General features: G+C 34.1%; 1 protein-coding gene across 5 annotated transcripts in view; it reads left to right on the plus strand.

Moving 5' to 3' along the window:
• Positions 1 to 15103, plus strand: part of LOC128993297 (TLD domain-containing protein 2-like) — a 456668-nt gene that overhangs the window by 315929 nt on the left and 125636 nt on the right. For all 5 annotated transcript variants that reach the window (XM_054417094.1, XM_054417091.1, XM_054417095.1 and 2 more), the window contains one exon: positions 11130 to 11218. In XM_054417094.1, the coding sequence (XP_054273069.1) occupies positions 11130 to 11218 (89 nt within the window). The remainder of the gene's footprint in view (positions 1 to 11129; positions 11219 to 15103) is intronic.

The raw sequence follows: 15103 nt of genomic DNA on the forward strand, positions 1-15103 counted from the left end.
TACTTATCTTTATCTAGCACTATGGATCAAGATTTTTTTTAACGAATTGTGGTCACAACCCTACCTTTAAATTTGAAAAAAACTTTGCATCCAATATGGCGGATCCAAGATGGCGGCCAAAAATGTATACCCAGCCAAAATCAAGTACTTACTACTCCACAATGATCTGACGTGTTCCGGAGTTGAAATCTTAAGAAATGAAGAAAAAGTAGGGGGGGGGGCTCATTTAAAACTCACCCTATTTACTAATTATTCTGTCTATTTTCTTGGCTATTCTATATACTGGTGCTGACGTGTAGTTTACAAGGGTTCTGATGGGTATGGGCTTGTGAACCTTTGGTAAGCCTTTGAATTTTGGTGCGTAGAGGGCTGTTAATTTGAGTTGTCTTTTTATTTTTTCACAAAGTAGGTGTTTCTATCCGTTAATGTTAGAATTTATTTCTTTAAGAAATTTGGGGGTTGGGGCATTTTTTACAATTTCAATATTGTTTTTGGCTATGAACTGGTTTATTTTCATATCATAATCACTTTCGTACATTGTGACAGTTGTATTTCTCTTGTCAGCTTGGTTACTATTGCGTGGTTCTCAGTTAGTTTTTTTTTTTTTTTTTTTTTATATTCTTAGCTATTAGATGGTCTTAGTTTTCATAACGTTTTACAATTTGGCTAATTTTGGGGACTATGTATCTGGTTAATTTGTCATTTACTAAAACTCTATGTATTTATGACTTCGTTAACTAGGTTCTTCACGTTTGGGGGAGCTTATTTATTAGATGGTCTTGGTTTTTATGACGTTTTGCATTTTGTCTAATTTTGGGGACTATGTACTGTATCTGGTTAATTTGTCATTTACTAAAACTATACATAATTGTATATATGACTTCGTTAACTAGGTTCTTCACGTTTGGGGGAGGCGACAGACAATGTTTAAATCCTTTATTCAGAAGATTAGTCTCTTTCTCTTCAAATAATATGTCAGTTTTGTTTAAAAGTTTTGGAAAAAACTCATGTTTGCATTCAGTATTGTTGTTAGTGTTAAATTTGTTGTATTTGTCGATAAGCTTTGTTTATTTGTTCTTCTGACTTTGTTTTTTCTTGCTGATTATATTATTCAGTTTGTCATTAATATTTTCTATTAGGCCTATTGTGTTCTCAGGACCTAACATGTTGGCTAGATAAGTAGATGTTCTATATAGTTCCTGATTAATCATGTCTTTTTTGCCATAAAGTGATTATATATTTCTCCTGTAATCCATAATGTCTGCTTTTAATTTTGCAATTTGTGCTGATTTTGATTTATTGTTAATGGTCACTTTAACGCAGTTAGGCACAACTTTGTTCTTCAGGCATAGTTTGTTAAATTTGATGTTCTCGATAGTGTTCAGTAACTTTAACTTTAAGTATTGTAATCGTAGGAATATTTTATTTGCTCGCAAATTGACCAGAGTTCATTTCCCTACTACCGGATATTGAAGCTATAAATAATAATAAATAATAAAATAAATAATAATAATAGAATAAATTTGTTACCTTGTTACCTTGTTGCGTGTTACCTATGTAAACAAGGCAACAAGTTTATCTTATTTTATTATTTAAATCTTCAATATCCAGTAGTAGGAAAATGAACTCTGAGTGGTTTTATGACTGTTTTGGTCATATAATGAAAAATTTATTTAAAAAAATTAGCTAGTTTCATACATTTGAATGGCTGAATTTTTTATGCTGAGTTTTTAAATTCTTCCCTCACATTTTTTACAACTCACATTATGAAACTTAGAGTATTAGGCAACAATTAATTGTAGGCCTATATTTTCTTTTGTAACTTTTTAATTACTTATTTATTTTGTTAATAGTTAAATGAGGCATGTCTATTCACTAATAGAGTCAACCCCTCTTATGTGCATTGACCTATGCTTTCATAATGACTTTCTTCCGGCTTCTAGCGGGCGCATAAATCACAGGCATCTTTGAACAACTGTAATTTTTTACTCCATTGTCCGCTTGGATTGGGTTTGTGGCATTGTGAATTTTGTCTAACTCCTGATGGACCCCCCAAAGTAGCACTAAAAAGTGAACATAACATTGAAAAAATATTTTAAAAAAATGCATTACACAGTTCCGGGACTTTTCAAACACACAGTATATAATAGCGGCGAAATTTACTGCAGCTACGAGTTTGATCAAGAACGGAATTTATGTGGCAAATCACGAATTTGAAAATTCCCTGTTGAAACACAAATTTGCGCATAATGTTTTTCAAAGTTTTCCGGTCAGTGGATACCTTGTATACAGAATGTCCCGTAAGTAAACAGCAAAACTCCGGGAAATGGTTCTATGGGTCAAAATAAGTCGAAAATAAAGAATAACATTTTTTCCAAAATCACTTCGTTAACCAGATAGGCCTATACGCCATTTTGTATTTTTAAACATTTGATTTCTTTGACGTTTTTTAACCGATCTTTATGAAACTTGGTATTTACTTTAAGATAAACAAGACTAGTGTTAGAAAAACAAATCATCTTGATTCAACTCAAAATTTTAAAATGGTGGCTATTTTAATTTTTAAAACTTAAGTTACTCAAAAACGAAACATTTTATGAAAAATGCCAAGAATACTTTTAATGGGTTAAAAAGGCTAAAATATTCCTGTTGGTCCCATTTTACCACTAAAAATCGTTATATTTAAGCCATTTCTTATTCCAAATTTTTGAACTTGGTTATTGTTTGATAGGAAATTAATAATGCTAAATATAAGTATTCGTGACATCTTTTCATACAATTTGCCGTTTTTGAGTAATTCGAGTTTTAAACATTAAAATGACCGCCATTGTATTATTTTTCGTCAAATCAAGATGATAGATTTTTTATCTCAGACTGGTCTTGTATACCTTAACGTACATACCAAGTTTCATAAACATCGGTTAAAAACGCCAAAGCTACAAATGTTTACAAACAAATACAAAATAGTAGATATCTGGCCAAAAAGCGATTTTGGAAAAAAAATTATTCTTGATTTTCACCTTGTTTTGACACATAAAACAATTTCCAGGAGTTTTGCTGTTTAATTACGGGACACCCTGTACATGTATAAAATGACACACATACAGAACGATTTTAAACATAAATTTTTCCCTAACATAATATAGACAGCAATCAAAGATGCTGCATGTCGAAAAGCGTTAAGCAAAAACACAACTATGACGTATACAAGGACGTTGGGGAGGGGGTTGATCGTAAACGTTGCGAAATAGAATGCAACGTGAGCCCGGCAGTCCACTCATGAAAGCGCGCGAGGGGTGCGTAGCCTAGGCGCTGAGAAACCAGGCGATGTGGCAACGTTGGAATGACTCATCTGCAGTTGGTTCACACAGAAAGTGTCAAGTTCTTGATTTATATGTTTGTCGGGCAGACAAACACACTTTTACTATTGTCGGGGCTATTAACACACTTGTATGTTTGTCGGGACATCCCGACAGTCAGTTTTAAGATTTTTTGACATTTAAATGGAGTGTAAAGAAAATCTACCTTTACGTAGTTAATGTACGAACAGCAGTGGGAACATAATGCTGTTTGGTTCAAAAGTCCCGACAACTGTGATTTATACAGGTGTCCCGACAAAGATTTGTAACCGGGGATGTGTGTGTCAGTGTGTGTGTCTGTGTGTCTGTGTGTCTGGATGTGTACAGAGCTAGGGACTACACCTGTGGTCCGATTTCGATGAAATTTGGTATGTAGGTTCTAATCCATGGTATCTCCAGGCGTTTTTTTCATTTTTTTGAAATTTTGATTTTTAATGGGGATTTCCCCATAAAAACCCATAAAAAACCTGAAAAATCGAATTTTCTCAAAAATGGCCCGAACGATTTTGATAAAAATTTAGTATGTTGTAGCCCTTTGAATTCTGAATAAAATGGTATAAATCCCATTTCTGTAAAAATTACAATTCAAAAGTTATGGTCAAATTTGTTATTTTCCCATAAAAACTCCATAAAATAACGAAAAATAGGATTTTAGAAAAAAATCTGGTTTTGATTTAACATAGTATGTTTTGGTCCTTACAATTTTGATAGTTTTTTTTAATTTTTTTGAAGTTTTTATTTTTAATGGGGATTTTCCCATAAAAACCCATAAAAAAACCTGAAAAATCGGATTTTCTCAAAAATGGCCCAAACGATTTTGATGTTAGTATGTTGTAGCCCTTTAAATTCCGAATAAAATTGTACAAATCCCATTTCTGTAAAAATTACGGTTCAAAAGTTATTGCAAATTATGTCATTTTCCCATAAAAAAAACCCCATAAAATAACAGAAAAATGAGATTTTCCCAAAAATGGCCCGAACGATTTTGAAAAGAATTTAGTATGTTATAGTCCTTTAAATTCTGAACAAAATTGTACAAATCCCATTTGCGTATATTTACTCTCACCACTTACACATGATAAAGGTTGTTGACAAACTTATGGGAGAAAGTATGTGTCAGAATGCTGATACCGTTTATTTTTTACTACAATAGTAAAACAATAAAATTAGGCTACAACCAGAGTTTGGACCTGAAGCACAGACAACAGAAACAATAACAATATTGTTTCGATTGAATGCTATGTATCTGAAAACATTGTACCGTTCATTTAGCCTATTAAAGACGTTAAAACTTTAATGTTTCATGAAACTAAAACCCGGCAAAGGCTCTGAAAATCTAAAAGTTTATTTAATAAAATTAAACAATTTGTAAGTAAAATTCCTGGGGGATGGGTAATTTGTTAAAAACCGCTTTGGGAAATTTCCCCCTTCAATTAGTGCGTGGTATTGCAGATACCCATGGGAGTTGTTGCTATGCATAATTATTTGGAAAAGCATTTCATCCTCTAAAATATTCTCAGTTAGTAAACAATTATACGCGTAACTGTTATACCAGGTTAATTTCTGTAAGTGTAGAAACATACAGACAGCGTCGCGTAGCGCAACGTAGCGCAGCGCAGCGTTATCCAATACACACAGAGAGCGCAGCGTAGCGTAGCGCAACATAGGTTGTAGACGGTCTTAATAGGGTACATCAGTATAGACGATGGCTCTGTCGAAGACGGTTCGTATTAGTTTTGTCGAAAATACCTTAAGGTGGCAGTTTTGATCTGTAGGAGAAGTGTCGGGGTTGCATGAAGTGTGTAAAGGCAGGGGCAAACATGGTGAATACATCTTATTTCCAAACCTTAGGAAATATGAGTCTTGGTTTAAGAATTACACAAGAATGTCGACTACAACGTTCGATTACATATTTAGTTTGGTGAAGGATGATTGAGAGAAGCTGACAACTAATTGGAGGAGACCAATTGGTGCAGAACAGAGACTAGTATTGACTTTAAGCATGTCTGCAGCCGAATGCGCTCCAATACGCTCTGAGAAAAACAAAATAGTTTGTTCCTCGGTCGTACGCTGCGCTGCGCTGCGCTACGCTACGCCGAAATACGCTACTAGTATGTCATACCTCATTTCAATGCACGGTTTTGATTTAAAACATGCGCTGCGCTGCGCTACGCTACGCTGTCTGTATGTTTTTACACTAAAAAATACCCTGTCCATAGATCCAACAGTTGATCTTAGTTTACATGGTTAACATTCAAGGTGGGGTTGCAACTGTCAAAGGTGTATTTAGTATTTTAACCCAAATATGAATGACAAGGGGGATGCTGTGAAAATTGTGTGGTCATTAAATTACATATTTAGATGCTATTCCTCTCCATTGGTTAACTTTAAAATTAAACCTTGATCGTAAAAAATGGTTTAGTAGGGTTACTGGAAAAGGGGTGTTACATAGAAAACCCTTATTGTATTAAATATAGAACCTGGGGACGGACGGTAAAGTTTATTTCCATTTTACCCCTATATCGAGTAATCTTCAGTGTAATATCTCAATAGTAACAACTGATGTATTTCCCTTTGTACTGTATTTTGTAATTTGCTAGTATACTGTGGATGGCTTGTTATAAACACATGTTAAATCCTTTTTTTACTGTTATTGTTATTTAGCTGAACCAACATGGTTACTTGGCATAATAAGGCCAATGTAAAAAAAATTTACTTACAATTTAATTTTTTACATTATTAGATTTTGATGGCAGTTTTAATTTCCGTAAACACGTTTTTAGGTGAGATGTAAATTATTTACCACATTTGAAAGAAATTGTCAAAGCCGTTTTCAAGGTCTTTGTGCAAGCATACTTACATACATGCAAACATACAAGCAAACATTGCTCATATAAGAGTATAAATATTAGGAGTTGTATTAATGCAACAGTGTGAAGTGTACTGTATTGTATCTGGCTAAGATCAGCTGTTTTTTTCAGCCAGTACTATTAGTTAAAAGCCGGATGGTAAGGTGAACAGGTGGGAAAAGATTTAATAAAAGCTACTGGCTTTTCTCAGGCTAGAACCGTCGACCTTTTGATTACTAGACAAACTCTATAACCACAGCTATCATCTAATGTACAGAAATGTACAAGAAATCGTCCTATTAAATATATAAACTACAGCTTGTTCAACTATGGTTTAAATGTCTGTGAGAAGCATGTGTGTTTAAAGAATATCAGTATTTATAGGAGATTTATCAATGTGTTTTCAAAATAAACTAATATTAGGGCATGATAAAGTGTTATTTGTTTTCAAGTGTTTATACCAAGTATTGCATAAGATTGCTTAATCCCATGGAATAATACTGATGTGTGTTCAGTGAGATAATTGTGTAACTGTATATCAGCCATATGGCTATTGATCATAATAAATTAGGCGGTATGACACATGGTGGCATGACTCACTTATGATATAACTATTACCAGAAATGTTACACTTGTCAAGCTGTGGCTTGGGCAAAGGGTTCACAGGTGGGACATAGCTGAAGGAATTTAGCTATTTATTTAATGTTTCTTTCAAATTTTGAGAAATACCTAGTAGTTACAAAATGAAGATGGGCAAATGAAGTAGATCGGGTGCTGGGATCAAGCCCGCTGGGGGTATCTAGGGATCTATCGCCCTGGTTATCCATGGTTTCCTAGCGAATGGGATGGCCTCGATCGGGTAGTGGTGTAAATAGGGGGTTGGGGTTCGCCGACGGTCCCCTTCCTCCTGGCTTTGATGGGGGGTTATGGCCTGTCAGGGATTAGATAGGTCCCGAGTGTCGCTTGCACTATGTTGCGTCCAGAGACTCCATAATGGTCTGTCGGGGGTTTCGGCCCTGGGGGAACCCAGTTGGAGGGACGTAAGACCAAGTAACCGGTTTCCCTGGTTAGGGTTGAGGGGCAACCCTCTTTCCGAAGGGGTGCTTCGGCAGCCGGTGAGCCTGATGACCTTAAGTCATCCGCCCATGGTGTGCCAAGGTTGGTGCGTATGCTCCGGCCTACACCATGGGGCCCGGGTATGTTTAATTATAAGTACCGGGTTGAATTCGAGGGGCTTTTGGCTCTTTCGACACAAAACGAAACGAAACGAAAGTAGTTACGAAATAGTATAATACGATACTAGTCCTGAAAATAGGTGTTTCCCGGATGAGTGTGGTCGTCCTATTCGAGACGAAGTCAAGTTCAGGATTACAATACAAGTCCGGTAAACACATTTTGGACGAGTAACATACGATATTTTACGCCATACTATTCTAAGCTTAACAATAAAAAACCTGTACAAATCTATATCTATAAAAGAGGAACTAGGCCATATGTATGTATGTATATACAGGGTGAATTTTAAATGAGTTCCCCCCCTACTTTTTTCTACATTTCTTAAGATATCATCTCCGGACCACGTCAGATCATTGTTGAGTAGTAAGTACTTCATTTTGACTGGGTATACATTTTTGGCCGCCATCTTGGATCCGCCATATTGGATACAAAGTTTTATTTTCAAATGTAAAGGTAGGGTTGTGACCCATTATTTCAAACTAGAATTTCACGCTGATTACAATGCCGCAATTAGTTTTCAAATATCTTGATCCGTTCTAAAGTTATGAGGACTTTTTATAACTTTATTTTTAGCGCATTTTAACATTGTGCATTTACAAACTAAGGCCATAATCTCAAAATAGTGCTAGATAAAGATAAGTATACACCACTATTCATTGTCGACATATTTTCACTTGGTTATGACGGATGTCGTTTTTTCAGCCGCCATCTTGGATCCGCCATTTTGAAATGTGATGAATTAATTTAAATATGAAGGTAGTGCTGTGACCCATCATTTTGAGTTACTTTTTTATGCTGAACTCAATGCCACAATCCGTTTTTGGTTATCAAGCTTTCTTGATGAAATATTAAAATACTCTTATTTAAAATTTCAATATTTCAAAATGCAAAGATGCAAATGAAAAACGGATTGCGGCATTGAGTTCAGCATAAAAAAGTAACTCAAAATGATGGGTCACAACACCACCTTCATATTTAAATTAATTCATCACATTTCAAAATGGCGGATCCAAGATGGCGGCTGAAAAAACTACATCCGTTATAACCAAGTGAAAATATGTCGACAATGAATGGTGGTGTATACTTATCTTTATCTAGCACTATTTTGAGATTATGGCCTTAGTTTGTAAATGCACAATGTTAAAATGCGCTAAAAATAAAGTTATAAAAAGTCCTCATAACTTTAGAACGGATCAAGATATTTGAAAACTAATTGCGGCATTGTAATCAGCGTAAAATTCTAGTTTGAAATAATGGGTCACAACCCTACCTTTACATTTGAAAATAAAACTTTGTATCCAATATGGCGGATCCAAGATGGCGGCCAAAAATGTATACCCAGTCAAAATGAAGTACTTACTACTCAACAATGATCTGACGTGGTCCGGAGATGATATCTTAAGAAATGTAGAAAAAAGTAGGGGGGGAACTCATTTAAAATTCACCCTGTATGTATGTATACCTTACGGACTTTGAAACCGCTTGACAGATTATAATGAAACTTTCAGGCATTATTAAGCATTTTTCAAGGATGGTTTGTGTGAAGTTTGGTGCAGATCCGTCAAAAGGGCTTCGCCCTAGAGGGTTTTAAGGGGTCCAATGTTTTCAGTAATTACCAACCGCCCTAAATACTTTGAACTTTTAAAGTTGAAACAATCAGCGAAAACATCTTATTCCATACAGATCTGCAGCAGGGATGACAACAGTAGTTTTAAGATTATGGAGTGCTGCAAATGCATGGTGCACTAGACTCTTGTCTTTCAGTAGCCACAGTAACTTGAGAGGCTCTAATTTCAGGAGGAGGTCTCTCAGCGTAGTACCCGCCTTTAAATTCTCCCATTTTACTTCCCAGAAAGGGTGACTACTGTATGAACTATACTATATGAAAAACTATATGTGACATAGTGTATGTGTCACACTCTGTAGGTGTGATTGGTGTTGCCAGCCTAGTAGTTAGCATCTTGGACTTGGGTGTGACAGGGACAGGTTAAATTCCCAGCACGTCCACAAAACTTTATGGCAAAGAAAAAGAACAAACAAAAAAAGGGACTTGAATTTTTTTAAATAAACTTCGGTTCTTTGATCCAAATTTTAATAACAACTTCCCCTTTAGTCCCAAAAACTGTTCTTGTTTATTTTTTAGAAAAAAATTAAAGAACTTTACTTGCTTAAGTTGTTTGATTGTTAAGTTAAGGTTGTTAGGTTATTAATGGATTGTTATAAGGTGATAGTATATTCAAACTATCTTTTTTTAAGTTAGTTTTTGGTGATGGGGAGTTTATGTTTTTTAAAATATTATTGTGGACTTTTACAACAGTATAATGGTAACAAACAAAATAAAGAGGACACAATTATTCACACTTACCCCAAAATGTCTTGAAAACTTTGTTTTTAATAATCGTGATAGGGAATAAACTCATCGTTTGTCTTTTACATTTGATTTGTGGTTATTTTTATTTGTAATACAACCATTGTTCTGAAAAGTGGTAATGAACTGAGAAGGGCTAGGTTAATAAGGGCATTTTTATTCATAAAAAAACCAACGTACTTTGAATACTGTCAGTAAATCGCAGCTCTAGTCGGTTGTTGAACAACATGCATATTTACACTGTGTTATAGCCACATCAATACAGTGTATGTCATTTTCCCAGCTGTCATATCTATCTTCTCTTGTCATATAGCTTCATCTCTCCACCCTTCCCATTCTTATATATCCGTTAGATGTTTTATTGGACCACAGAATCGGTGGATATTGTCATCGTATACCACATCAGTCGAAGCTGGGTTTTCGTGTTGTTGTTTCGGTCGACTTTGTTGCCGTTGGTGGTTTTGAATGTGTGATAAGTTGTGTTCATTGTGACTATTATTATTTTAGGTTATTATCTTGATTGAGTCTATAGGAAAAGTGGGATTTTTTTACTGCACAGCGTAAAGTGAAATTTAGTCACCCAATATTATAATAAAAGGTTAAAATCTGTTCCTAATTAGTAATTTCAAATACAAGTTATAATGAGTTCTATCATGTTTTAAGAAATACACATTGGTAGGTACTGTATATATTTAATGAAAGATCACCTTTGAATTTGCTTTCCATATATTATCAGTAATAACGTTTTTTATATAATGGCAAAATTAACACTTTAAATATCTAACACTGTATGATAGTCTTACATAATGTTTAAGTACAGTACGTACCAGTAAATTAATTTCAATATGAAATTATTGATCTAAACAATGTAAATTGTTGTTAATGTTATCATTGGTCAAATTTTTTGCTAAAGCATTATGTTTTGAAATGGGTTTATTAAAATTGTTTGTCTTAATTGTAATATTTGTTATTACCAAACACATGGATAAAATTGCTTGTAAACCAATAAAATCATTGGTTACTAGATACAAGTGTATACACCCCCTCCATATTCACCAGCTGTTTGTAGCTTTTGCTATAGTATAGACATTAGTGGCAGTGTCATAATCTGTTTATGTTTATGATCCATACTACCTCTGCTCTAATGTTCATACTATGAGTTAAATTCTTTATAGAAGACAATGTGTTGTTAAGTTTCATTCAAATGTAGTCACGTAATATCCTCGATATGTACTCTTTATAAGTACGATTGTATGATCAGCTGTAAGCGTTGATTGTGATTTCTTCTTCTTACGTTGTTTTTATTTTTTGTTTTAGATGGCAGCACTACTGGCAGTAATTCGAGCCTTTCCGAAAAGAAAATGCAGGGGAAATTGTCACCACCTGTTAATACCATCACTTATACGGTGAGTTACGTCAATTTTGCTGATGTTGTTACCTTTGTTATATTGTTACACCTATAAAACCATTCTGAGTAACCAAGTGGTTTTCTGGCCTTCAAAAGTAATATTTATATCTACAAAAAGGTTGATTAAGGATCCAGAACATTATTTATGATTTCTAACATCTGTTTATTGAGACAAAATCATTGTTTGGACCTTTCCTTAACAAAAATCTATTAATTTTACAAAATTCAACATTTTGGAATAAAAAATGTTATTTCTTTTCTTTAAAATGTGTTTATTAAATAAGAAACATAGTTGAGTGAGCCAGTTACAGAATGGGCTAGTGTCTAAAATTATATTTTCTACCTTAATTTTTTTTTGCTGACATGGTTGATGGGTCATATGTCCTCCCCTCCCCCCCACATGACAGTCGCTATAGCTCACAAAAAGTAGTTCTATCAGTTTGACTTTGTAAAAAAGTTTGTGTTTCAACAGAAATTAATAATTTACACCAGCACAATCTGTTGGTGGCTCACATCAAAATGACTATTGATTTAATAACTGGGGACAACTTCAATATAAGGATTAAATGTCTAGTTGTTAGAATAGTTACCTTGTTATTGTCAATCCACTGTCCATTTACATTTATTACAAGCTTTGAGCTTTGTTACACCACTTTAAAATTATCAAAAAATTGTGTATTATCTCTCAAATAAATGTCCGTACATTTTTATTTGATTGCTATCTGCGTAATAACTATTTCAACATGTTGACATTTGAGACAGTCAGATTTTAACATGAAGCTATGAAGTTCTAAAACTACTCACCTATAATATACAATGATTTGAGAATGACAAGATATGTGACCATCATAAAATTCATTTCTATAAAGGTAGTAAAGTAACTTACTTTTAGTTGGGATACAGCCATTGACAAAGAGGTTTAAATATCTCATCCCTTCTTCTCTTCTGAATCACAAGGCTTTCCTCAAAACCTTGTAATGCCAGGAAAAAAACTATACTGTTCCCCTATTATTGCAAAAATTTCATTCATGAAGAGAAAAATAGACACTTTCCCGTTAGCATGTCAACGACCCTTACCATGGGTAAGTGGGGGAGGAGTAACTATGACATTTTACTGGGGAAATCACAAAAGTTGCAATTAACTTTTGAACCGTAATTTTTACAGCAATCGGGGTTGTACCATTTCGTTTTGAGTTTAAATGACTATATGTTATAGACACAATATGAATAAAAATAGGTTGTGTCAAAAAAAATCCGCTTTTTAATGGGTTTTTATGGAAAAAATCACAAAAAATACAATCACTTTTGAACTGTAATTTTTAAAGCAATAAGGGTTACCATCTGGTTCTGAGTCTAAAGGAGTAAAATCGTTAGGGCCAATTTGATTTTTTGGTAGGTTTATGGGAAAATCACCCATTGTCTGTGTCTTTGATTTTAAAACACGGTGACACACAAATTGTCTATGCTGACACACAAGAATGCAAAATCACAGAGTCAAGAGTCAGATCGGATAGTAGTAACATGGTTCTAATCCTATGTCATTAATCGGAACAGCTCTTAGCTTACATTATCAGGCTTGTGGTGGTGTTCACCCCCCTCCTACCCTAGACAAGGGCCTTGTATAGGGAAATTACTGTCGGCACACATCAGTTTTGTTACATTGTGCACTTCAGCTTCACCGTGGAAAATCTTTGTGATTAGTAGATTTAATGTAAAAGCTTACAAAAGATATGTATCATATTTTTTGGAATAGCATATTTGCTAGTGCCGATTAAGCTTACCCCCTTGTATATTTGTAATCCTTATGGATTTTCTGTGGCCTGGCTAATCAAGGTTGTTTTACCTGAGTTGCTCATTTGTTTGTTCATTTTCTGAGAATGCAAAAATACAACAATAATTGTAGAATAATAGATGAGCTGTACAGAAAATTGCAGTTTGAAAAAACGTTCCTCAGGTAAAATTTGATATATAATATTTATAAGCGCGTACATAAAAAAATCTTAAAATTTCTCACCTAACAATCTGGTGGTTAATGGTTCAATTCGTGAGGAAAGGCAATCTAGCTTTTTGATGGTTTGAAACTGAACCCAGCTTCCTTAATCATTGGGCTTTTGATAAATTGATCCTGGCATAAGAAACGGCTGATCTAAAAGCTACACAAGGCATATCACCCAATTTTGTTCTCACCTTGTTCTCATATTAAAATTAAAGTACCTGGGGACCAAGCCATGGCTCGGTATAGTTCATTTCCATTGTACCCGTATATTGAGTAATCTTCAGTGTAATCTTTGTTCAATAGTAACAACAGATTTTTCCCTTTGTAATTTAGTAATTTGCTGGTATACTGTGGATGGCTTGTTATAAACACATGTTACAAGTCTTTTGTTTACTTAATCCTTGTTATTTTGTTCAACCAACATGGTTACTTGGCAACCCACAAGGCTAATGTTAAATTTGACTTTCAATTTCATTTTTTAAGTAGTTAGATTTTTGTTGGCAGTTTTAACTGCAGTAAACACGTTTTTAGGTCAGATATAAATTACTTACATTTGAAAGAAATTGTCAAAGCCGTTTTCTAGATCTTTGTGCAAGCACACATAAATAAAAAAATTTCATAAAGAGTAAAGGATTACACAATTGTCCTGTCTCAGTGATAATGATAATGTCATAATATCTTAACATTTTCCAATTCTCTCATCTAAAATACACTTATAAAGTACAAGGACTGTAACGATAGCTCCATCTCATTGGTGCCGCAAGGTACAATAACAATGAGAAGTGAAAAGTAAGCAATGAGAAGGTTATTGAGTCCTGGGGCTCTAGTAGGTGGCCAGTAAAGTTTTTTCTTCTATATTTTTTACGAAGAGTTTAATTGTGTAGCTCCACAATTTGTAACTTTATTTGATGCAAAATCCTTTTAATGTTTAGTTATATAAAACTTACTTAAGCAGAGGATCCTGGTTATCTGCTGATCTGCCCACGCCTAGACCAGTCTTGCACATTAGATGATCTTTTACATGCGAATGACAAAGCCATATCGGTAGCTAATTTTTGGAAAAGCGAAGTCTGATTTCCGGACACGGAAAGTAAGTATATAAAACTTAATTGTTCAACTATTTTTTTTTTACCTCTGGGGACCAGTAATAGCTTATTTCCTATATGGAAAATTCGCTAAAATGAACTATTCTTTTAAAATTTTCATACACAGCACATTTCCCTATTCCATTTTTTTCACCTTTCAAATTTGTATTTAAATAGGTATTTTAACTGGTTGGTTAGTCTAAAATAAAAACTTACATAGGCTAACATCGTTCTAACGCTGAAGTCGGTAAAATGCAAAGACTCAATAGTTAAACCTTGTAATGTCAACAGTGTCACCCCCAATCTCCACTCTCTCAATGTCGTTAATCTTAACGTGCTGTTATTGATGGTGTTTTGTCCTGGTTTGCATGACAATCATTTTGTGTTGCTCAAAGGAAACTGTATTTGTAGAATATAATTGACTGCCTTCATAAGGTGATTTTTAATTTAAGGTGAATTTTTGTGTTTTAGTAGTAAACATGCATGACCTAATTTCAGCATTGAAAAGCAAGGTTTCTAGTTACAAATATAAAAGTTATTTTACGCTGTACTGCTTTAAAAGTGATTTTCATACAAGATGTGTTGTGGGGTAAAAAGTTTTTTAAAAACTATCTGTCATATATTTTAATTCATAATTTGCAATTCAAGCATTTCATGTACACCATACTTTTCTGAAGATAGCAGTTTAATTTACTATCATAATAACATTCACAAAGCAACATATTAGATTAGAATATCCCCTCTTTAAAACTCCTTGTACAAAAACAGGTTTTAAGAGGTTTTAATTCAATGCAGGATTTAA

Source organism: Macrosteles quadrilineatus, unplaced genomic scaffold (genome assembly GCF_028750875.1).
Source record: "Macrosteles quadrilineatus isolate MER2022 unplaced genomic scaffold, UCM_ALF_1.0 Scaffold_4__1_contigs__length_99947679, whole genome shotgun sequence".
Classification (NCBI taxonomy): Eukaryota; Metazoa; Arthropoda; class Insecta; order Hemiptera; family Cicadellidae; genus Macrosteles; species Macrosteles quadrilineatus.